A 26,686-nucleotide genomic window follows, 5' to 3' on the forward strand; every position below is an offset into this window, starting at 1 on the left:
GAATTTTTGCATCTATATTCATGAGAGATATTGGTCTGTAATTTTCTTTTTTTGTGACGTCTTTGCCTGGTTTTGGTATCAGCGTTATGCTGACTCTCAGCCTTTTTTTAGCTCATCATGGTGCAGCTTGAGAGTGTTTAGTCTTACTGAGTTCTTATTTTTGTGCTTCCAAAAAATATGTAATAGACGACCAACTGTGAGTTGGTCATTTTCCAGAAATGTTTGGAAATAAATTGCCCAGCGAGTCCAGGCTTTTACAGACAGGTCCTTTAGGTTGTGTTCTCTCGCTCTCTTTCTTTTCTCCATCTCTCTCAGTCTCCCTCTCTAACGTATACTTTAGGATCATTAGCTGCAGCAACTATCATATGTTATCTTTTTCTCCATTCTTCCAAATTGCTTTGCTATATAGAGTAAGAGCAAGGAAGCTGTCTTTTCCTCAGAAAGTTGTTATCCAAGTCAGCATATGAGACCTGAGAAAGTCAGTGTTTCAAAGGAATTCTTAGTGTAAAGAGATGTTATCAACAGTTTCATCACTGTGATTAAGTGAAAAAAGTAAAGATTATTAATAAGGCTAATTATTATAAAAATATTAAGAACAACTGTTGTGAAATATTTCATATATGGGACACCTCTTAAGTGAATTACTTGGGCCTAACCATGAGGAATTGGCATTTGCTAAAAGTATGTTGACAGAGTGACTGCTAACTCATAAAGTTTAGCATGATAAGTAAATCAACCTCATGGGCCTTATGCATCATTCCTGACAACATGTCTAAAGTATGTGAGATGTAGTCTCACCATACTTGCTTCTAAGGAGCATTCTGGTTGTACTTCTTCCAAGATGGGTTTTTGTTCATTCTTTTGGCAGTCCATGGCATATTCAATATTCTTTGCCAACACCACAATTCAAGGGCATCAATTCTTATTGAGTGTCTTAGTCATCTAGTGCTGCTACAACAGAAATACCACAAATGGATGGCTTTAACAAAGAGAAATTTATTTCCTCATGGTTAAAGTAGGCTAAAAGTCCAAATTCAGGGAGTCAGCTCCAGGGGAAGACTTTTTCTCTCTGTTGGCCTTCTTCTCTTCGGTGTTTCCACGGACTAGGAGCTTCTCTGCACAGTGATCCTGGTCCAAAGGACACGCTCTGCTCCCGGAACTGCTTTCTTGATGGTATGAGGTCCCCCTGTCTCTCTGCTCACTTCTGTCTTTTATATCTCAAGACATTACTTCAGGATACAATCCAATCTTGTAGACTGAGTCCTGCCTTACTAACACAGCTGCCGCCCATCCTCCCTCATTAACATCCTAGAGGCAGGATTTACAACGTATAGGAAAACCACACAATACCAGGAATCATGGCCCGGCCAAAATGATACACACATTTTGGGGGGGACATAATTCAATCCATGACATTCAGCCTTCCTTATTCATTGTCCAACTTTCACATGCATATGAGGCAATGAGAACACCATGGCTTGGGTCAGTGCACCCTATTCTTCAAGGTGGCATCTTTGCTTTTTAACACTTTAAAGGGGTCTTTTGCAGCAGATTTGCCCAATGTAATGTGTTGTTTGATTTCTTGACTGCTGCTTCCATGGGTGTTGATTGTGGATCCAAGTAAAATGAAATCCTTGACAACTTCAATCTTTTCTCTGTTCATTATGGTGTTGCTTATTGGTCCAGTTGTAAGGATTTTGGTTTTCTTTATGTTGAGGTTTAATCCATATTGAAGGCTGTGGTCTTGGATATTCATCAGTAAGTGCTTCAAGTCCTCTTCACTTTCAGCAAGCAAGGTTGTGTTATCTGCATAACGCAGGTTGTTCATGAGTCTTCTTCCAATGCTAATACCATGTTCTTCTTCATATAGTCCAGGTTCTTGGATTATTTGCTCAGCATACAGATTGAATAAGTATGGTAAAAGGATACAACCCTGACACATACCTTTCCTGACTTTAACCCATGCAGTATCCCCTTGTTCTATTTGAACGACAGCCTCTTGATATATGTACAGGTTCCTCACGAGCACAATTAGGTGTTCTGGAATTCCCATTCTTTGTAATATTATCCATAATTTGTTATGATCCACACGATCAAATGCCTTTGCATAGTCAATAAAACACAGGTAAACATCTTTCTGGTATTCTCTGCTTTAATCCAGGATCCATCTGACATCAGCAGTGATATTCCTCATTCCACATTCTCTTCTGAATCCAGCTTGAATTTCTGGCAGCTCCCTGTTGATGTACTGCTGCAGCTGCTTTTGAATGATCTTCAGCAATATTTTACTTGCCTGTGATATTAATAATACTGTTCAATAATTTCTGCAATTGGTTCGATCTTCTTTCTTGGGAATAGGTATAAATATGGATCTCTTCCAGTCGGTTGGCCAGGTAGCTGTCTTCCAAATTTCTTGGCATAGATGAATGGGCACTTCCAGCGCTGCACCCGTTTGTTGAAACATCTCAATTGGTATTCTGTCAATTCCTGGAGGCTTGTTTTTCACGAATGCTTTAAGTGCAGCTTAGACCTCTTCCTTCAGTACCATAGGTTCCTGATCATATGCTACCTCCTGAAATGGTTGAATGTCAACCAATTCTTTTTGGTATAATGATTCTGTGTATTCCTTCCATCTTCTTTTGATGCTTCCTTCATTCTTTAATATTTTCCCCGTAGAATTCTTCAATATTGCAACTCAACGGTTGAATTTTTTCTTCAGTTCTTTCAGCCTGAGAAATGCTGAGCGTGTTCTTCCTTTTTGGTTTTCTATCTCCAGGTCTTTGCACATGTCATTATAACACTTTACTTTGTCTTCTTGAGCCGCCCTTTGAAATCTTCTGTTCAGCTCTTTTACTTCATCGTTTCTTCCTTTCCCTTTAGCTACTCGACATTCAAGAGCAAGTTTCAGGGTGTCTTCTGACACCCATTTTGGTCTTTTCTTTCTTTCCTGTCTTTTTAATAACCTCTTGCTTTCTTTATGTATGATGTCCTTGATGTCATTCCACAACTCCTTTGGTTTTTGGCCCTTAGTGTTCAATGAGTCAAATCTACTCTTGAGATGGTCTCAAAATTCAGGTGGGATATACTCAAGGTCGTACTTTGGCTGTTGTGGACTTATTCTAATTTTCTGCATTTTCAACTTGAACTTGCATTTGAGCAATTGATGGTCTATTCCACAGTCAGCCCCTGACCTTGTTCTGACTAATGATACTGAGTTTTTCCATTGTCTCTTTCCACAGATGTAGTTGATTTGATTCCTGTGTGTTCCATCTGTCAAGGTCCACATGTATAGTAACTGTTTATGTTGGTGAAAGAAGGTATTTGCAATGAAGAAGTTGTTGGTCTCGCAAAATTCTATCATGAGATCTCCAGCATCATTTCTATCACCAAGGCCATATTTTCTAAATACCGATCCTTCTTCTTTGTTTCCAACTTTCACATTCCAATCACCAGTAATTATCAATACATCCTGACTGCACGTTCGATCAATTTCATACTGCAGAACTTGGTAAAAATCTTCAATTTCTTCATCTTTGGCCTTAGTGATTGGTGCATAAATTTGAATAATTGTCATATTAACTGATCTTCTTCGTAGGCTTATGGATATTATCCTATCACTGATAGTGTTGTACTTCAGAATAGATGTTGAGATGTTCTTTTTGATGATGAATGCAACGCTATTCTTGTTCAAGTTGTCATTCCCGGCATAGTATACTATATGATTGCCTGATTCAAAATCGCCAATACCAGTCCTTTTCAGCTCACTAATATCTAGGATATCAATGTTTATGCATTCCATTTCATTTTTTGATGATTTCCAGTTTTCCTATATTCATACTTTGTACATTCCATGGTCCAATTATTAATGGATGTTTGCAGCTGTTTCTTCTCATTTTGAGTCATGCCACATCAGCAAATGAAGGTCCTGAAAGCTTCTATGTCATTAAGGTCGTCTCTACCTTGAGGAGGCAGCTCTTCCCCAGTCATCTTTTGAGTGCCTTCCAACCTGCGGGGCTCATCTTCTGGCTCTATATCAGACAATGTTCCAGTGTTATTCATAAGGGTTTCACTGGTTGATTCTTTCCAGAAGTAGACCGCTGGATAATTCTTCATAGTCTGTCTTAGTCTGAAAGTCAGCTGAAACCTGTCCTCCATGGGTGACCCTGCTGGTATCTGAGTACAGGTAGCATAGTTTCCAGCATCACAGCAACACACAAGTCCCAACAGTACAACAGACTGACAAGTGCGTGAGGTATTATAAAAAATATTATATATAAGATATTTCGTATAAGAGACCCCTCTTAAGTGAATTACCCAGGCATAACCATGAGGAACTGGCATTTGCTAAAAGTACATTTATGGAATTAATGCTGACTCATAAGGTTTAGCATGGTAAGTAAATCAACCTTATGGACGTTATTCATCCTTTATAACCACATTAGTGGAAATAACATGTTACGTGAAAAATCTCTTTATACCAAAATAAGCAAAGAAGAGAGTCACTAAAAAATGTGGATAAAAGTATAATTATACCCAACTGATTACTACACTTTTCCCTATGAATCAAATACATTTCACATAAAGCAATTAAGCCTATCACATACATTTATTTTGATCCAAAATAAATTCTAAATCACTGTAAAAATCAAAAACAAATAAATGAAATCTTTATTTCACTTTCCTGTGTTTGCTGTTTACTCATAATCTCGCAGAGTTTGGAGAGTGTGTTACCTGTATCACATGGTAATGATTTAGCTTTTACTCCTCAGTGTTTTATTTAGAAATCTTTGGCAGATGAAACTGTTGACTTTAGTTAGCTAGAAAACAGCTGCTTTTCTATTTTGATTTGTAGTTAATATTTTCAAGTGTCAAACATATGTAGAGAAATTTTTTCCATAGACCAATATTAAACATTTTATTTATATTTCTTTTATTTTTAATGGTCTATGGGACTGTTTAGAAAATTGAGAGCCAATTTGAGAACTCACTGTAAATGTTTTTAGAAAAAAAACTCCCTTGTGTATTTTTATAGATGGATCAATATCACATTCATTTATTTTCGTGGTATGCTCAACTACAGTGCTATATTCTGGAAACACAGTCTGCTGTCTGTTTTGACTGAGTTAAAAATATATTAGCTCTTTCAAAGTTTCAAAAGTTTCTGCCTAAAGACAAAGCTAGGTGATTCCCAATAATCTTAGAGGTGGCTCTGCATTTTTTCAGTGCATGAATACCTTGAGAAAGTGACCAGTTGGTAGTCTAAATTTAACAGCTGTTTCTTATAATTATGTTTTATAGCTTATGGTCAAAGACGAAGATAATTTAGTTTCTTCTTCTAGTTTGTGCTGTAATTAGAGTTTTACTTTTTTGATTTCTTCAAGACTTGGTAAATATATGAGCCCTATTGTTTATATTTGGAAACCCTGGTGGTGTAGTGGTTAAGATCTACGGCTGCTAATGAAAAGGTCGGCAGTTCGAATCTACCAGGTGCTTCTTGGAAACCCTGTGGCTCAGTTCTACTCTGTCCAATAGGGTCGCTATGAGTTGGAATTGACTTGAAGGCAATGGGTTATTTTTTTTGTTTATTGTTTATATTTATATGCTATATACACTTTACCGAAATTCAGCGCACGACATGGGGAAATATAAGGCTGAATCTAAGCAAGGACTATTGTGTCCTTTGATGCCACATACGAAGATCTGTGGAGTGTAAGTTGGGGGTACCAAGTAATATAATATGATGGGTGAATAGAAGCAGTAAGAAATACTATGAGATTCATCATATTTTATTTAGTTGTAGTGGTTCCCAGGTAAAGTCACCACAATTGAAGGTGAACTTGCCCTAAATTCTTTAGGCACTAAAAAATTTAGATGGGAGACTCAGGTTCTCTGCCTTATGTCTTGAGAAAGCCATGTTTTCTCACAGGTTTGTGTGATTTGTGGTGGAAAAGCAACTCTATTGTTTTTCCAAAAGCTGGGGTATTTGGGGTCACCATTGTCTTTCTCTTTGTGTCTGCCTGGGTAGAATAACACACAGAAAAATAACGCTAGAGTTTTCTTAATATATATATTTTAAAATAAATACTCCTCCTAGCTGTGTTTTTTTATTCATACATATTTATTTAAGTATTTATCTGTTTAGTTTACAAAAATGAATCCTTTGATGTACAAAAGTATTTAACTTTTATGAGGTCTCCTTTATCAATTTTATCTTTTGCTGCTCGAGCTTTTGTTGTTCTTAATTATGTTTGAAAACATCTTTTTTTGTCTTTCAGGAGCATTAAAAAATCCCTATTTTAAATCAAATGGGAGTGAACCTTTGGTCACTGATGGTAAAGTCCAAGTGTCTGATGTTATTCTTACAAATACTATTGATAATGAGAGCACTATGCCGTCTACTGTACATCCCAACCAGCATGTTCCAGCCTGGACCACAAATGCTTCTCTCCCAGGGGACCAAAGTCACAGAAATACAAGTAAGTCTAAAGATGCTGAATACAAGTACCCTTTAATGTCTGTGAAACCTACAGGTAAATATTTAAGCATGGCAACCAATGCTCTCAACTCACAATTACTTACTGGTCGTACAGGCAAAAGCGCCACTCAGTTTAACCTGTAATAAAATCGAGTGCCTTGTTCTTAAAATGCCTACCCTTCAGTGGTCCAGAAATGGCAATGAGTAAAGAAATGAAAATGTATCAATGTCATTCCACATTTCTGAGGTCTAAAGATTTAAACTGCTTGTCCCAATATAATAGTATTGATTTTGTGGTGGTTTACATGTGTAAGTTTATGCTTCTGTTTTGAAGTTTTAAGTTACTTATTTTGAAATGGCAGTTTGTTGCTTGTCAGCTTGTAGGAGGTCTCCTAATTTGAGAGTATAATGCCAAGTGAATTCATGGGGCTATCTTTCCATTTAGGAGTTTCTAGGTGGTGCAAACAGTTAAGAACTCAGCTACTAACCAACAGGTTGGCAGTTTGAATCTACCTAGAGGTGCCTCGGAAGAAAGGCTTGGCAATCTACTTCCGAAAGATCACAGTCATTGAAAACCCCATGGAGCACAGTTCTACTCTGACACACATGGGGTCACCATGAATTGGAATTGACTCAACAGCAACTGGTTTGGTTTTTTTTTTATCCTCCCATTTGCTTTTGGGGTGTTCATATGTTGTTTTGTTTTTTCCTTACCTCCTTCGTCTTCTTCTTTTATTCCCTGAGCAGTTTATTTTACAGTAAAACCTGCAAAAGCCAGAACCTGTGTAAAGCAGAAACCTGTCAGAGAAGGAAAACTCAAATATTTTCCACTAAAATGAGTGATACAAAAGTGGTGACTACACCCTGTCAAAGGCAGAAAACTTGGGAGACCTGGAAAAACAAGGCAGTCCAGTCAAGTTCCAGTTCTCACAGGTTTCGCTGTACTTTCTAGTGACTGACAAGCAATCATATCTTTAAGTAACTAGTATGTGAGAAACTCTTCTGCATGAGGATGAGTGGAGGGACTTGTCAGTTATTCCAGAAAAAGAGGCGAGAGAGACGGAAGATAGAAAGAGTGCAGATGGGGCCAGTGCGATGGGGAAAGACTACATGCCCAGGGATATGACTCCATCCTTCACTAGCCCTTCGATCTTTAATGAAGTTACTAAATTCCCAGAATGCTTGGTGGGAGTGGATTTGTGTGGAAAGTACCAAAGAACTTTGGCTGTGATCCAATCAGTTCTGATAAAGAAGAACCAGAGCGCAGTCAGTAAGAACTTTCTCTGCAGTTGTCTTGATTCTTATGTTCTACTTTCTAACACAAGGTTATGTGGTTAAAAAATACACAAAACTCATCCATTCATGATCGTTTTCTTGGTTGTTCCTTCTTTGTTCATGAAAACTCACAATGGGAAATCACATCTTAGTTCCAGGACAGAGTATTTATTTTTATTATGAGCCAGGAAAGGAAGGATTAAGTTGACTTTCAGCTATCATAGTAAAAGTTTGTCAGTGTTTGAAGAAAAGCAGGATTATTCTAGTTCTCCAGCCCAACAGGGACAGGCTGTTTGGATTTTATTGTTTCATGGGGCACCTATAGGTATTAACTATTTCTTAGGCTTAGGCTTAGTGTTCAGCAGTGATACATACCGACTCATACTGACAGTAAATCTGCAAACTAAAATTATGCCAACTAAAATTTACTTTCGTCATGAGTTGAATTTTGAGGTTTTGTATTTTGGTCATGTCTTACGCATTTTATTATTCTAAAGGACAATGTTGTCCATTAGAAGTGCTAAAATAATTGAAATAAAAACTCAGTCCAGTTAATGTGGTTGCCATTATAACAATTGTTATTTTGTTTTCCCAAACAGTTTTGTCTCTTTTTTGAAAGTTCTGTCATTTGTGAAGATTCAAATAGAAGTGACAAATGCATACACTGAAGAGTAACCAAACACATGGTCGTTCTTGCTCTGTTTGGAAATTTGATGGGCGTCCATTTGGGTTCGTGTTCTCTTTCTATGGCTGGAACATTACTTGAGAATATGAGTATAATTTGACATGTTGAGGAAATCAGGTGAAATTAGAATGGTTAAGTGGAGAAAGGCTGAAACCTTTGAATACATGTTATTCTACATTGTTAGTGTACTTGACACTTAGCATTGGGTTTTACTGTCTAACTACATAGACCTTCAGTAGACTATGTCAGTTAAAATTATTTATTGCAAGGGACTTGATAGCTTTTTATATATTTCAGTAATAGTGCTAGCTTGTAATCACAGAGATTTTGACACTTTTCAAGGCATGTTTGAATATTTTCTTTTTGTGATTCTCATAATTATCTGAGGAGGTATGCAGGACAGATAATATTACACACCATTTGTCAAGGTGTGAAATTGAGGCTTAGAGAAATTAAGTTGCCATATCCAGTATCACTTGCCTAGCGTTTGATTGACCTGGAATTGAGATTCAGATCTTGGAACTCCTAGAACAGGGTTCTTTCAATTATTTCATTCTTCCTGATTTAATTTTATTGCTTTCTTTACAGCAACAGGAGCACTACTGAGCACATTTTAAACTCTAGGAGAGTAGGAACTCTGTTTACTGCTATATAGCAGTCGCTCAACAAAATGTTTGTCGAATGAATTATAGTGATTTTGAATTTTTAATCTGATTTATTATTCTTGTTAGTGATGCCTGATCATACTTCTGCTCCTTGATATTTGTTTAATGCCTTTTACTTACACCTACTAGTCCCTGAGTGGTGCAAAGAGTTAAGGCACTTGGCCGATAACTGAAAAGTTAGCAGTTTGAGTCCACTCATTGGTACCTCAGAAGAAAGGCCTGGCAATCTACTTCTGAAAAATCAGCCATTGAAAATCCTCCAGAGCACAATTCTACTTTGACACACATGGGGTTGCTATGACTTTGAATCAAGTTGATGGCAACTTTTTTTTTTTTTTAAACTAAAGCCTAGCAGAGAATTTGTTTTTATGCTTTAAAATAATTATTCTCACTTTAATATGTTATCTTAAATTCCTGGCATATGTAAAAGCTATTTCAGTCCATTTCAATCCAAAAATACAGTGGCCAGACATTCTGTCCGTCCCAGACATCCTGGGTAGGAAACCAAGGGGAGAACTCCTGGCCAAAGATGCTAGGAAATAGTCTTTTCTTAAGACGTCTCCCCCAGGGGGTCCTTATTATCACAACAAAGCATAGAATACTGCAGTTTGTAAAGTTTTGCCTGGAATACCTCCCAGGTTACACAGTGTACGTAATATACTTACGTTTGAAGGGTAAAGGGCAGAGCTGAGTTTTGTGAATATAAAATAGCCTTTATGCGGCCTCTACTACTTCTGAAGTTTTTGTCAGTTGCGTTTTGAGAACCAGTTGTAATGTGGAAGGGGAAAAGGTCCATGGTTAGCTTTTATGCTGTGTTTCAGCAAGAGATTTTTCTAGGTTGCATTCTATAGCTAGATTTTTATTCTTACTTTTTTCTCCTTAAAGCATTTATAAATATTTAAACATATTTTGAACTAAAGAAAGGGAAAAACTCTTTGGCTAACCAGGAGCTTTTGGGATTAAAGATAATATGGCATGCAATAAAATACCTAGAAACTCTGGCAAGGAATTAAAATGACAGAGAGAGCTGGATTAATGTGCTGAAAGCTTGAAGTGTCCTGTTTTTTCATCATGCTGTTTGATAATCAACTCCTAAATCTTCTATATCAGACCAAAATGCATTATCCCTTTCACTCACTTTTTAAATATCTGCTTTATTAAGATATAACTCACATACCATAAAATTAACCCTTTTAATGTGCAAAATTTGGTGATTTTTGGTAGAGTAACAGAGTTGTGAAGACATCACCACTATATAATTTTAGAGCATTTTCATCACTACTATTATTCCCTCCTTCCTAACTCCCCTGACCCCTATCGAGCAATAATATACTTTCTGTCTCTATGAATTTGTTTATTCTGGACATTTCACATAAATGGAATAAAAAAATGGGGTACTTTTCTAAATAGGCAATAGATAAGTGGTATCTTTGGTGAAGGGTGAGACAGTACACACTACTGGGGAAGCCAGCACAACTTGTACAAGGAAAGGTTATGGAAGCTCCATAGACACATCCAAACTCCCTGAGGGACTGAATTGCTGGGCGGAGGGCTGTGGGGACCATGGTCTCAGGGAACATCTAGCTCAATTGACATAACACAGTTTATAAAGACAGTGTTCTACATTCTACCTTGGTGAGTAGCGTCTGGGGTCTTAAAAGCCTGTGAGCAGCCATCTAAGATACTCCACTGGTCTCACCCCTTCGGGAGCAAGGGAGAATGAAGAGAACAGGATAAAAGGAAAAGATTAGTGCAAAGGACTAACGGACCACAGCTACCAAGGCCTCCACCAGACTGGAGTCAAATACAGCTAGATGGTACCCGGCTACCACAACTGACTGCTCTGACCGGGATCACAATAGAGGGTTCTGGACAGAGCTGGAGAAGGATGTAGAACAAAATTCTAACACTCACAAAAAAGACCAGATTTACTGGCCTGAAAGAGACTGGAGAAACCCCAAGAGTATGGCCCCCAGACACCCTTTTAGCTCAGTAGTGAAGTCACTTCCAAGGTTCACTGTTCAGCTGGGAATTGGACAACCCCATAAAACAAAATGGGACTAAAGAGGCACAACAGTTCAGGGTCAAGGACTAGAAGGCAGAAGGGGACAGGAAAGCTGGTGATAGGGAACCCAAGGTTGAGTAAGGACAGTGTTGACATGTAGTGTGGTTGTTAACCATGGTCATAGGGCAACATGTGTACTAACTGTTTAATGAGAAACTATTTTGTTCCATAAACCTTCATTTAAAGTGAGAATATCAGCACAACCGGAAAAAAGTAATCGATGTCACTGAACTGTGCATGTAGAAATTTTTGAAATGGTGTATCTTTGGCTATGTATATTTTCACCAAAAAAAAAGGTCGAGAAGGGACAGCGTTGACATGTCATGGGGTTGTTAACCAATGTCATAAAACAATATGTGTACTGACTGTTTAAATGAGAAACTATTTCTTCTGTAAAACTTCACCTAAAGTACAATTAAAAAAAAAAAAGGAAGAAAAAAAAGGGGGTATTTTTGTGTCTGACTTATTGCACTTAGCATAATGTTTTCAAGGTGCATTCATGTTGTAGCATGTATCAATACTGCATTCCTTTTTATGGCTGAATAATATTCCATTATATGAATACACCATATTTTGTTTACTGATTCATCCACTAATGGTTATTTGGGTGGTTTTCACATTTCTGCTATTATGAAAATGCTGCTATGAACCTTTATGTACAAGTTTTTGTGTGAACATATGTTTTTAATTCTCTTGGGTATATACCTAGGAGCAGAATTGCTAGGTTATATAGTAACTCTACGTTTAACATTTTAAGGAACTGCTAAACTATTTTTCAAAATAGCTGTGCCATTTGACAGTCTCACCAGAATTGATGAGGATTCTGATTTTTCCATATCCTCCAACACTTGCTATTGTCTATCTTTTTTATTTTAGCCATCCTAGGGAGTATCAAGTGGTATCTCATTGTGATTCTGATTTGTATTTCCCTAAATTGAATCGACGGCAATGGGTTTGGTTTTTCGGTTTAATAACTAATGAGGAGCACTGGTGGCACAGTAGTTAAGAGCTCAGCTGTTAACCAAAAGGTTGGCAGTTCAAATCCACCAGCTGCTCCTTGGAAACCCTATGGGGCAGTTCTACCCTGCCCTATAGGGTCGCTATGAATAGGAATCTACTCGCTGGCAATGGGTTTGGTTTTTTTTGGTAATGACTAATAAAGGAGCCCTGGTGACACAATGGTTAAGCACTCAGCTGCTGACCGAAAGGTTTGCAGTTCAAACCCGCCTGGTGCCCCTGCTCCCGCGAAGATTACAGCCTAGGAAACCCTATGGGACAGTTCTACTTTGTCATATAGAGTTACTGTGCGTTGGAATTGACTCGACACAACAGAAGAACAACAATGACTAATGATGTTGAGAATCTCTTCATATGCTCATTGGCCATTTGTATATCTTCTTTGAAGAAATGTGTACTTAAATCCTTTGCTCATTGTATAATTGAGTGATTTGCCCTTTTATTGTTGAGTTGTATGAGTTCTTTATATATTCTGGATACAAGTTCCTTATCAGATATATGATTTATAAACACACGTATTTTTGCATTCCGTACATTGTCTTTTCAGTTTCTTCTTGATAGTGTCCTTTGAAGGACAGAAGTTTTTAATTTTGAGGCAGTCCAATTTATCTATTTTTTCTTTTGTCATTTGGGTTATAAGTGTCATATTTAAAAATCCATTGCCTAATCCAAGGTCACGGCAATTTACATGCATGTTTTCTAAGAGTTTTATAGTTTTAGATCTTACAGTTAGATTTTCAATTCATTTTGAATTAATTTTTGTATGTGGTGTGAGGAAGGGGTCCACCTTCATTTTTTTGCATGTACATATCCAATTGTATCAGTAACGTTTGTTGAGAAGACCATTCTTTCCCCATGAATTTGTCTTGGCACCCTTGTTAGAAATCAGTCAACTATAAACATAAGGGTTTACTTCTGAACTCAATTTCATTCCATTGATCTGTGTCACTACCTTTATGTAAATACCACATTGTCTTGGTTATTGTAGTTTTTTAGTAAGTTTGGAAATTAGGAAATGTGAATCCTCCAACTTTATTCATTTTTTCAAGATTATTTTGGCTACTGTATTTTTTGGCATATATATTACATGTTTTTGTTAGTTCATTTCTGAATTAATTTTAAGACTAGCTTGTCAATTTCTGTGAAAATGCCAGCTGGTATTTTGATAAGTATTGCATTTAATCTGTAAGTCAATTTAGAGAGTACTGCTTTCTTAATAGAGAGCCCTGGTGGCACAGTGGATAGGCGCTCAGCTGCTAAACAAAATGTCAGCGGTTTGAACCCACCAGCTGCTCCACAGGAGAAAGATGTGGCAGTTTGCTACTGTAAAGATTTACAGCCTTGAAAATCCTATAGGGCAGTTCTACTCTGTCCAATAGGGTAGCTATGAGTCAGAACTGACCTGATGATAGTGGGTTTTTGGGTTTGGCTCTCTTAACAACAGTAAGTATTCCTATCCTGGAACCTAGCTGTCTTTTCGTTTATTTAAGTTTTCTTTAATTTCTTTCAACAATGTGTTGTGTTTTTCTTTGTGCAAGTCCTGCGCTTTTTTTGTTTAATTTATTCTAGATATTTTATTCTTTTTGATGATATTATAATTGGAATTGTTTTCTTACTTTAATTTTTTGATTGTTCATTGCTAGTGTATAGAAATATAGTTGATTTTTATATGTTGATCTTATATTCTGCAACCTATTAAACTTGTTTATTTGTTCCATAGTTTGTGCGTGTGTGTGTGTATGTATTTCTTAGGGTTTTCTATATGCAAAATAATGTCATCTGTAAGTAAAAATAATTTCACTTCTTATATTCCAATCTGGATGCTTTTTTTCCCTTTTCTTGACTAATTGCTCTTACTAGAACCTTCAGTACAGTGTAAAATGTAAGTATCAAGAGCAGACATCTTTGTCTTATTCATGATTTTAAGTGGAAGTGTTTTAGTCTTTCATAATTAAGTGTGATTACAGTGATGGACCCCATGTGTCTGTCAGTTTGTCATACTGTGGTGGCTTGCGTGTTGCTGTGATGCCGGAAGCTATGCCACTGGTATTTCAGTATTTTCACCAGGTTTCAGCAGAGCTTCCAGACTAAGACAGACTTGAAAGAAGTATCTGGCAGTCTGATTCTGAAAAAATTAGCCAGTGAAAACCCTATGAATAGCAGTGGAACGTTGGCTGGTATAGTGCTGGAAAACGAGCCCCTTAGGTTGGAAGGCGCTCACAAGATAATTGGGGAAGAGCTGCCTCCTCAAAGTAGAGTGGACCTTAATGACGTGGATGGAGTAAAGCTTTCGGCACCTTCATTTACTGAGGTGGCACGACTCAAAGTTGGAAGAAACAGCTGCATGCATTAATTAATCAGAACGTGAAATGTACAAAATATGAATCTAGGAAAATTGGAAGTTGTAAAAATAAAATGGAATGCATAAAGATTGATACCCTAGGCATTGTTGTTGTTGTTGTTAGGTGCTATTGAGTCAGTTCCAACTCGTAGTGACCCTTTGTACAACAGAACTTAACACTGCCAGGTCTTGCACCATCCTCACCTGTCATGCTTAAATCCATTGTTGCAGCCACTGTGTCAGTCCATCTCATTAAGAGTCTTCCTATTTTTCGCTGACCCTCTACTTTACCAAGCATGATGTCCTTCTCCAGGGACTGGTCCCTCCTGACAACATGTCCAAAGTAATGTGACACATAGTATCATCATTCTTGCTTCTAAGGAGCATTCTGGTCATACTTCTTCCAAGACAGATTTGTTCATTCTTTTGGCAGTCCATGGTATATCCAATATTCTTCTCCAATACCACAATTCAAGGGCATCAGTTCTTCTTCGGTCTTCCTTATTCATCGTCCAGCTCTCACATGCATATGAGGCTATTGAAAACACCATGGCTTGCGTCAGGTGCACCTAAGTCTTCAAGGTGATATCTTTGTTTTTCAACACTTTAAAGAGTTCTTTTGTAGCAGGTTTGCTCAATGCAATGCATCATTTGATTTCTTGACTGCCGCTTCCATGGATGTTGATTGTGGATCCAAGTAAAATGAAATCCTTGACAACTTCAATCTTTTCTCCGTTTATCATGATGTTGCTTATTGGTCCAGTTGTAAGGATTTTGGTTTTCTTTCTGTTGAGGTGTGATCCATACTAAGGCTCTGGTCTTTTATCTTCGTCAGCAAGTGCTTCAAGTCCTCTTCACTTTCAGCAAGCAAGGTTGTGTCATCTGCATATACCAGGTTGTCAATGAGTCTTCCTCCAGTCCTGATGCTCCCCTCTTCTTCATATAGTCCAGCTTCTCAGATTAACTGCTCAGCATACAGATTGAATAGATATGGTGAAATGATACAACCCTAACGCACACCTTTCCTGACTTTAAACCACACAGTATCTCCTTGTTCTGTTCCAACGACTGCCTCTTGGTCTATGTACAGGTTCCTCATGAGCACAATTAAGTCTTCTGGAATTCCCATTCTTCATAATGTTATCCATAATTTGTTATGATTCACACAGTCAAATGCCTTTGCATAGTCACTAAAACACGGGTAAACATTTTTCTGGTGTTCTCTGCTTTCAGCCAGGATCCATTTGACATCAGCAGTGATATCGCTTGTTCCACATCCTCTTCTGAATCTGGCTTGAATTTCTGGTAGTTCCCTGTCGATATACTGCAGCAACTGCTTTTGAATGATCTTCAGCAAAATTTTACTTGCCTGTGATATTAATGATATTGTTTGATAATTTCTGCATTTGATGAGATTACCTTTCTTGGAAATAAGCATAAATACGGATCTCTTCCAGTTGGTTTGTCAGGTACCTGTCTTCCAAATTTCTTGGCATAGATGAGTGAGCACTTCCAGCACGGTATCTGTTTGTTGAAGCATCTCAGTTGGTATTCTGTCTGTTCCTAGAGCCGTGTTTTTCACCAATGCCTTCAGTGCAGCTTGAACTTCTTCCTTCAGTCCCATTGGTTCCTGCTCACATGCTACCTCCTGAAATGGTTGAACGTTGACCAATTCTTTTTGGTATAATGACTCTGCTTATTCCTTCCATCTTCTTTTGATGCTTCCTGTGTCATTTAATATTTTCCCCATAGCATCCTTCAATATTGCAACTCAAGGCTTGAATATTTTCTTCAGTTCTTTCAGCTTGAGAAATGCCGAGTGTGTTCTTCCCTTTTGATTTTCCATCTCCAGGTCTTTGCACGTGTCATTATAATATAGTTAAGAACAAGTTTCAGAGTCTCTTCTGACATACATTTTGGTCTTTTCTTTCTTTCCCATCTTTTTAATGACCTCTTGCTTTCTTCATGTATGATCTTCTTAATGTCATTCCATGACTCATCTGGTCTTCAGTCATTAGTGTTCAACCTGTCAAATCTATTTTTGAGATGGTCTCTAAATTCTGGTGGGTTATACTCAAGGTCATACTTTGGCTCTAGTGTACTGGTTCTAGTTTTCTTCAGCTTCAGTTTGAACTTGCATGTGAGCAATTGATGGTCTGTTCCACAGTCGGCCCCTGCTCTTGTTCTGATTAATGATATTGAGCTTTTCCATTGTCTCTTTCCACAGATGTAGTTGATTTGATTCCTGTGTATTCCATCTGTCGAGGTCCACATGTATAGTCACTGTTTATGTTGGTGAAAAAAAGTATCTGCAACGAAAAAGTCATTGGTCTTGCAAAATTCTATCATGTGAACTCCTGCATAATTTCTATCATCAAGGCCATATTTTCTAACTAATGATCCTTCTTCTTTGTTTCCAACTTGCACATTCCAATCACCAGTAATTATCAATATGTCCTGGTTGCATGTTCAATCATTTTCAGACTGCAGAAGTTGGTAAAAATCTTCAATTTCTTCCTCTTTAGCCTTAGTGGTTGGTGCATAAATTTGAATAATAGTTGTATTTACTGGTCTTCCCTGTAGGCGTATGGATATTATCCTATCACTGACGGTGTTGTACTTCAGGGTAGATGTTGAAATGTTCTTTTTTGACAATGAATGCAACGCCATTCCTCTTCAAGTTGTTGTTCCCAGCATAGTAGACCATATGATTGTCGGATTCAAAATGGCCAGTACCAGTCCATTTCAGCTCACTAATGCCTAGGATATCAATGTTTATGTGTTCCATTTCATTTTTGATGACATCCAATTTTTCTAGATTAATATTTCCAATAGTCCACGTTCTGATTATTAATAGATGTTTGCAGCTATTTCTTCTCATTTTGAGTCATGCCACATCAGCAAATAAAGGTCCTGAAAGCTTGACTCCATCCATGTCATTAAAGTCAACTCTACTTTGAGGATCCACCTCTTCCCCAGTTGTCTTTTGAGCACCTTCCAAACTGAGGGGTTCATCTTCCAACATTATATCAGACAATGTTCTGCTGCTATTCATAAGGTTTTCACTGGCTAATTCTTTTTAGAAGTAGACCACTGGATCCTTCTTCCTAGTCTGTCTTAGTCTGGAAGCCAGCTGAAATCTATCTTCCATGGATGACCCTGCTAGTATTTGAATACCGGTGACATAGCTTCCAGCATCACAGCAACACGTAAGCCCCCACAGTACGACAAACTGATAAAGACTGATATCCTAGGCATTAGTAAGCTGAGATGGACTGGTACTGGCCATTTTGAATCCGACAATCATATGGTCTACTATGCCGGGAAGGACAAATTGAAGAGGAATAGCATTACATTCATCGTCAAAAAGAGCATTTCAAGATCTATCCTGAAATACAATGCTGTCGGTGATAGGGTAATATCCACATGCCTACAAGGAAGATCAGTTAATACAACTAATATTCAAATTTACACACCAACCACTAAGGCCAAAGATGAGGAAATTGAAAATTTTTACCAACTTCTGCAGTCTGAAAATGACCGAACATGCAACCAGGGTGTATTGATAATTACTGGTATTGGAATGTGAAAGCTGGAAACAAAGAAGAAGGATCGGTAGTTGGAAAATATGGTCTTGGTGATAGAAACAACGCTGGAGATCGCATAATAGAATTTTGCAAGACCAATGATGTTTTCATTGGAAATACTTTTTTCAACAACATACATGGTGACTATACATGTGGACCTCACTGGATGGAATACACAGAAATTATATTGACTACATCTGTGGAAAGAGATGATGGAGAAGCTCAATATCATCACTCAGAACAAGGCCAGGCGCCAACCTCAGACAGAGCATCAATTGCTCATACGCAAGTTCAAGTTAAAGCTGAAGAAAATTAGAGCAGGTCCATGAGAGCCAAAGTACAACCTTGAGTATATCCCACCTGAATTTAGAGACCATCTCAAGAATACATTTGATCCGTGGAACACTAATGACCGAAGACCAGATGAGTTGTGGAATGATATCAAGAATATCATATATGAAGAAGTGGTCATTAAAAAGACAAGAAATAAAAGAAAGACCAAAATGGACATCAGAAGAGACTCTGACACTTGCTATTGAATGCAGAGTAGCTAAACCAAAGGAAGAAATGATGAAGTGAAAGAGCTGAACAGAAGATTTTGAAGGGCAGCTCCGGAAGACAAAGTAAAGTATTATAATGAAATCCGCGAGAACTAGAGTCATAAAACAAAAAGTTTAAAGAACTGAAGAAAAAATTCGAGCCTCCAGTTGCAATATTGAAAGATTCTACAGGGAAAATAATGAACAACCCACAATGCATCAAAAGAATATGGAAGAAATACACAGAGTCACTGTACCAAAAAGAATTACTTGACATTCAACCATTTCAGGATGTAACATATGATCAAGAACCGATGGTAGTGAAGGAAGAAGTCCAAGCAGCACTGAAGGTATTGGAGAAAAACAAGGCTCCAGGAATTGATGGGATACCAACTGAGATGTTTCAACAAATGGATGCAGCACTGGAGGTGATCACTTGTCTATGTCAAGAAATTTGAAAGACAGCCTCCTGAGCAGCTGACTGGATAAGATCCATATTTGTGCCCATTCCAAAGAAAAGTGATCCAACACAATGAGGAAATTATTGAATAATATCATTAACGTCACACACAAGTAAAATTTTGCTGAAGATCATTCAAAAACAGCTGCAGCGGTACATTGACAGGGAGCTACCAGAAGTTCAAGCCAGATTTCAGAAGAGGACATGGAACCAGGGATATCCTTGCTGATGTCAGATGGATTCTGACTGAAAACAGAGAATACCAGACACATGTTTACCTGCATTTTATTGACTATGCAAAGACATTTGACTGTGTGAATCATAACAAATTATGGATAACATTATGAAGAATGGGAATTCCAGAGGACTTAATTGTGCTCATGAGGAACCTGTACATAGACCAAGAGGCAGTCGTTGGAACAGAACAAGTGGATACTGTGTGGTTTAAAGTCAGGAAAGGTGTGTGTTAGGGTTGTATCATTTCACCATATCTATTCAATCTGTATGCTGAGCAGTTAATCTGAGAAGCTGGACTATATGAAGAAGAGGGGAGCATCAGGACTGGAGGAAGACTCATTGACAACCTGGTATATGCAGATGTGCGTCAGGGTTGCATCCTTTCACCATACTTATTCAGTGTGTATGCTGAGCAAATAATATGAGAAGCTGGACTATCTGAAGAAGTAGGAGGCATCAGGATTGGAAGAAGACTCATTAACAACCTGCATTATGCAGATGACACAACCTTGCTTGCTGAAAGTGAAGAGGACTTGAAGCACTTCCTGATGAAGATCAAAGACTACAGCCTTAAGTATGGATTGCACTTCAACATAAAGAAAACAAAAATCATCACAAATGGACCAATAAGCAACATCATGATACATGGGAAAAAGATTGAATTGTACAAGATTTCATTTAAATCCCAAGGAAGCAGCTGTCAAGAAATCAGATGATGTGTTACTTCGGGCAAATCTGCGGCAGAAGACCTCTTTAAAGTGTTGAAAAGCAAGGGTGTCACTTTCAGAAGTAAGGTGCACTTGACCCAAGCCATGGTATTTTCAGTCACTTCATATGCATGGGAAACCTGGACAATGAATAAAGAAGATTGAAGAAGAATTGACACCTTCGAATTATGGTTTTGGCGAAGAATATTGAACATACTGTGGACTGCCAGAAGAAAGAACAAACTTGACTTAGAAGAAGTACAGCCAGAATGCTCCTTAGAAGCAAGGATGGCAAGACTAGGTCTCACATACTTTGTTATCAGGAGGGACCATTCCCTGGAGAAGGACATCATGCTTGGTAAAGTGGAGGGTCAGCGAAAAAGAGGAAGACCCTCAATGAGATGGATTGACACAGTGGCTGCAACAATGGGTTTAAGCATGACAAAGATTGTGAAGATGGCACAGGACTCGGCAGTGTTTCATTCTGTTGAACATGGAGTCGCCACGAATCAGAGCCGACTTGATGGTACCAAACGACAACAAAAAGCAATGGAATTTTTTTGGAGATGCTCTTTATGAGGTTGAGGAAGTTCTCTTTTATTCCTAGCTTGTTGAATATTTTTTAGCATGAAAGAGTATCGGATTTGAGATGATTATGTGGTTTTAGTTGTTTATTTATATGATGTGTTACATTGATTGATTTTCACGTTTTGAACCAACCTTGTATTCCTGGGATAAATCCCATTTGGTTTTGGTGTGTAATCCTTTTTATATGTTGCTAGATTCAGTCTGCCAGTATTTTATTGAGGATTTTTGCATCAACATTTATAAGGGATATTGGTCTAGTATTTCTTTTTTTGTGATGTGTTTCTCTGGCCTTAGTGTCAGGGTAATACTGGCCTAATAAGATGAGTTGGGAAAGTTTTCCTCATGCTTCTATTTTTGGAGGAGTTTGAGAAGGATTAATATTAATTCTTCTTTAAGTATTTGGGAGAATTCACCTGTGAAAACGTCTCGTTCTGGGATTTTCTTTATGGGAAGTTTTTGGATTCATAAATTAATCTTTTACTTATTATAAGTCTATTCAGATTTTCTTCTTGAGTCAGTTTCATCAATTTGTGTGTCTAGTAATTTTTCCATTTCTTCTAGGTCATCTAATTTATTGACATACAATTGTTCATAGTATTCTCTTATAATCCTTTTTATTTCTGTAAGGTCAGTAGTAATGCCGCTGCTCTTTTTCCCTGGTATATAATTTGAGTCTTCTCTTTTTTTCTTAATCAGTCTAGCCAAAGGTTTGTCAATTTTGCTGGTCTTTTCAAAGGACCAGATTTTGCTGGCTCTCTATTTGATTTTCTCTATTGTTTTTCTAATCTCTATTGTATTTGTTTTCACTCTAATCTATTATTTTCTTCCATCTTCTTGTTTATGGTAGGTTTCTTCTTCTTTTCTAGTATCTTAATGCAGAAGGTTAGGCTATTGATTTGAGATTTTTTCTTTCTTATTTAATATAGGCGTTTACACCTATGCATCTTCTGAGCACTGCTTTAGCTGTATCTCGTAAGTTTTTATATGTTGTATTTTTGTTTTAACTTATCTCAAAGTATTTTCTAATTTCTTTTACAATTTCTTCTTTGACCCATTACTTGTTTAGGAGTATGTTGTTAGTGTTTACACATAATGTAAATTTTCTTGTTATTGATTTCTAATTTTATTTCATTGTGGTCAGAGAATATACGTTGTATCATTTCAGTCCTTTTAAATTTATGAAGACTTGTTTTATAATTTAACTATGGTCTATGTGGAGGATGTTTCGGATCCACTTGAGAAAAATAAGTATTCTTCTTTTGTTAGATGGAATGTCCTACAGATGTCCATTAGGTCTAGCTGGTTTACAGTATTTTTTAAGCCTTCTCTTTCCTGGTTGGTCTTCTGTGTAATTGCTCTACCTATTATTGAAAGTGAGGCATTTTGATGTATACAAGTATTATTGTTAAATTGTCTATTTCTCCCTTCAATTCTGCCATTTTTTGTTTCATGTATTTCTGGGTTCTGTTGTTATGAGCATGTATGTTTATAATTGCTATGTCTTCCTAATGGATTGACCCTTTTGTCATTATAAAATGTTGCTCTTTGTTTCTAATAACAATTTCCCATGCTTATATGATCATATATAAACATATGTACATATCCATATACGTATATACAGAATACATATATATATATATAGATGATTTATCATTGTTTTCCAAAAATTGTGATCACACTTATTACATATAATTTTCTACCTAATTTTTTTTCTCATTTAAGAATAAAACCCAAAAAACCCAAACTGATTGTCGTTGAGTCAATTACGACTCATAGTGACCCTATAGGACAGAGCAGAACTGCCCCATAGGGTTTGCAAGGAGCTGCTGGTGGATTTGAAAAGCTGACTTTTAGTTAGCAGCCCAGCTCTGAACCACTGCGTATTCATGTAAATATCTCCAATGCAACAGTTTAGCATTAATTCATTGTTTTTTATGGTGGAATAGTATTTCATGTTGTCATTATGCCATAATTTATTTCAGCCATTCCCCTAGTGATTAACATTCCCTTTATATGTAGCTTTTTTATTCCTTTTTTCATGATAAACTACACAGAGTCTCTTAAATGAAAATAAAATGACTGGGATGATGACAGTGATGCTGTCTAAATAACATTGGTTTATTAACACTGTTAACTGGAGATGTACTGAAGTGCCCTAAACACCCTCCTCCCAAGGTTGCTGGGAATAGAAAGTTTATGCACCAAGACCAAGAATCTAAGGTTATTCTTTCTTCCCAGTTGTGTCTTTAGCATGTGGTATTCCCATTAGCTTCAAAGTGAGTGCTGCAAGAATATGCAGCTATAAGGGTTATAGCAGGTCTTGAAATTTTACCTGGATTATTACTCATCAGGCAGATATCCAAGGGGGAATTTGTGAGAAGGTGTCTAGTTAGACACTTGAAATCAGGTAAAGTCTATTCTCTGTTTACCTTGACATTTTCTAGTCCTACTAAGAATGGAACCCTGAATGTCTGCATTATACTATCCAAAAGTGAGTTCTGCTGCACTAAGAACCATGTAATCTGTGTAGATTACTGATTGTAGATTATTGTGATGTTTGGAGTGTGAGTCTGTGTGTGTGTGTGTCTGTGGATTGGTAAGTGGCTTAGATGTGCCCCAGAGTTGTATCCATATCATTTCTCTGCAATATTGTTGGATAGTATTTCTCCATTTGGAATCTGAGTGACCTCAGATGTTTTTTGAAGGGATTCAAGAGTTCTCTAAGAATTTTTTAATTGTGTGCTTTCATTTCAATGATAATAAAAATAATTAGTGTAAGCCTAGTCTGGACATCTGGATAACCATCTTATAACAAGTACTGATATGGAATTTTTGAAACCTGTATTTGAGTTTCTATTTAGGATTATATTGCTACCAAGCTGTACTTCGAGGAGTCCTGGTGGCACAGTGGTTAAGCGCTTGGCTGCTAACCAAAAGGTGGGCAGTTTGAACCCACCAGCTGCTCCTAGGAAGAAAGATGTGGCAGTCTGCTTCTGTAAAGATTTACAGCCTTGGAAACCCTATGGGGCTGTTCTACGCTGTCCTGTAGGGTCGATATGAGTCAGAAACAACTCGAGGGCAACGGATGTTTTTTTAAGCTGTACTGCTTAGATAGTTGCTGGCTATCACGAAAAGAACAGAGACTGATTGATAGACAGTCTCCTCAACTGGAGAACAAAGTGTGTTCTGGCATGTTATACAAAGGACACTCTTGGAGTAGTTCAGATAGAGAAAAGGGGTGGTAGACTTACCTGGGATACATAATGATGGTGTAAGCTTCCCAAATACAGAACTTGTTCTCCAGCAGTCAGCACTGCATTCATGTTTAGCAGAACGATGTTAATATTAATTCATTAATATACTTATTTTACATTTTTATTAGTTTTGTAATTTTGTTTCTATTTAATTCATACAATTTAAGTTTAGTTTTATAGATATGTTAGACCTATAGGCATCAAGGAGTTTATATTTAATTTTATGTATGTCTCTAAAAACTTTCTTTCTTCAAAGAAGCCTGCACAATTCTTCAGTTTGAAAAATACTGCGGTAGGGTACCTGAGCTCTAGCTGTCTAGGAAAAAGCAGTGATGCTTTATAGAAGAGCTTCTTCACTTTTTTGTTGTGTGTGTCAAAGACTCCTTGGGCAATCTGGTGAAGCCTGTGGACGCCTTCTCAGAATAATGTTTTAGTTGATTAAAATAAATTACATAGAATTACAGAGGAAATCAATTATATTGAAATGCAGTTATCAAAATATTAGAAATATAAATTCATGAGTTATCTATATATGCTTATTCATTAACATGTTAAATAGCAATCTAGCAATGAATCTAACAACTGTAATTTTATAATGGGGATGAGCATAAAAGATATTTGGAAATATCTGTAATAACTCTAAGTTGATATGAAAATATCCATGGTTTCTTTTTTGTTTTCATAGGTTTGTTGCCTATGTTGATAATTGAATCATGCTAAAATGTCAGTTGGAGGTTAATGGAAATAAAGTTGCGATTTTTTTCCCATCTGAGTTCACAGATACCCTAAATGTATGAGCCCTTTGAAGTCTTTGGACTCTGGTTAAGGACATCTACTGTAGAGACAGAAGAACCTTTTGTTGGTACCTGGGAGTCTGAGGTCTGTCCAAGCTATCTCATTAGGTCTTAGTTCTTCTGCAAAAGTTGCTGTAGTCATGACCCCTGGATACCATCCCTTATGTGCTCTGCTGGACACCAGTGTTAGACCCTAAACAGTGTTCAATTAGTTGCCTTTTCCTACGTATTTAATCACATTTTTCAGGCTTAAAGAACAACTATGAGATTCAGACATGGGCTTTGGGCCAATATTAATATCTAAGCAAAATGAAGTGAAACATTTAAATAATTGTTGCATGCTTGCCTGATTGTTAGCTTTGTAGTGAAGACCTGTGCAGTTCTTGGGGAAGAGAAAAAGACAACTGGAAAGCAGAAATGGGCTTTCTCTTTTTCCTTGCTCTCCTTTCTTTCCTTCTTATCCCGTTTTTAGATGATTCTGTCCCTGGGATGTATTGTGTTCCTCCCAGAGAGAGCAAACTCAAATCAGTTGCAGAGCTAGGCTTATTGAAAGGGATAATGGAACAGTGCCTGTCGCACTCTTTCTTGGCTGCAATCCTATTCTTCCCTTCTCAGAAATTTCTGAACATGACTTCCTGACCCTATTTCCTAAATGAATCCTGCAGTATCCACTAGGTGACTTGTTCCTTCAAAGGTAGTATGCCTATAACACCTTAATACAACAAATGAGAGTCAGAGTTAAACAGTCATGTCAAAAAGGCTTGTGGCTCAAAATTTTCCACTCCAGAGTCATCACAGCTTCCTCTTCAGAAAGAACAACCCAGTACAACAACCCCTTGATCCACATAGAGGAAAAGCAGTAGCACACCGATAACAGCATTGCAAAAACAATCCTGGTCAAACTCAAAGACAAACATGATCTTTTAGAAGCCAAAGACTCAGATAAAAGTCAAAGGACTGTGTAATTTACTTTACTCTCTGGTTCTGAAAGGAAATTGGCACAGTATGTACTCTTTTGCCTGAATCATTCAATTTTGTGGCTGTCTCAGGTTTTTGGTCTTTGTATAATTTTGTGTTGAGAGCAAAAAAACCCATCGGTGGGAATCTGTTTGCTGTTACTTTTGCCTTTGGAGAATATGCCTTTTCACTTACTTGTCACTGAAATGAGTATGGTAATGAGTTTTCCAAACCAAAAACTGTGCATCAGTTCATATTCGATGCAAACTACTCTTTGTGTTTTAGTGTTAACATATTTTATTCTTCTATTTTGCTGCTCTGCATCATTAACCTAATATTCACATGTGGTGTTTGGATCGACAGGACTTACAGTACTTGTTTATAATTATCTTAAGCTGTGTAAACTGATTCTGCTGCCTATGTACTTGTCCAAGTTTTACCAGACATCTCAGTTGCTGAGAGTATAGGTTAATATTCTGTGAAACACCATTCATTCATCAGCAGCTATTTTTGGGGTGCCAAATCTTGGGACTTGGCTATGTGGGATCTAAAGGTGGGTCAGGTAGAAATCCTGTCCCCAAGTAGCCAATTGTCTAGTAATAGCCTTATGAAGTGAACATACTATTTGTAACTTGAGAAATTCTGTGAGAGGTTCAGAGGAGAAAGAAAACACAATCCATTTAAATTCTTTGAATCTTTTCAAAAGACAAGATGGCTAATTCATACCATTTTTCTGCTATAATAAATACATAATTTTTCTAAAAATCAAAAAATTTTATTTAAAATTCTAAAACTAAATTTTCATTTAAAAGTCTGTCCTGGAGCGTAACATTTTTAACCAGATTAAACTGTTTTCTTCTTATACTTAAAAAAAAACACTTGTTTATAATTGTCTTAGATCAGTTGAATAGTGTCTTTAGTTTTCGATTTTATCTATAGAATATGGGAAAGCCAACCTTGCTCTATAAGTGTTTTAGGCTGAGTTCTCTAGAGGAGCAAAACCAGTGAAGTGTATCTATACATATATATATATATATATA

The 26,686-nt window shown here is 37.2% G+C and overlaps 1 protein-coding gene across 1 annotated transcript in view; it reads left to right on the top strand.

Moving 5' to 3' along the window:
- Positions 1–26,686, top strand: part of CORIN (corin, serine peptidase) — a 190,079-nt gene that overhangs the window by 21,165 nt on the left and 142,228 nt on the right. Inside the window, 1 exon segment of the mRNA XM_012557423.2 lies at positions 6,276–6,476. Within this exon segment, the coding sequence (XP_012412877.2) occupies positions 6,276–6,476 (201 nt within the window).

The sequence above is a fragment of the Trichechus manatus genome, unplaced genomic scaffold (genome assembly GCF_000243295.1).
Source record: "Trichechus manatus latirostris isolate Lorelei unplaced genomic scaffold, TriManLat1.0 scaffold00101, whole genome shotgun sequence".
In the NCBI taxonomy this organism is placed as follows: domain Eukaryota; kingdom Metazoa; phylum Chordata; class Mammalia; order Sirenia; family Trichechidae; genus Trichechus; species Trichechus manatus.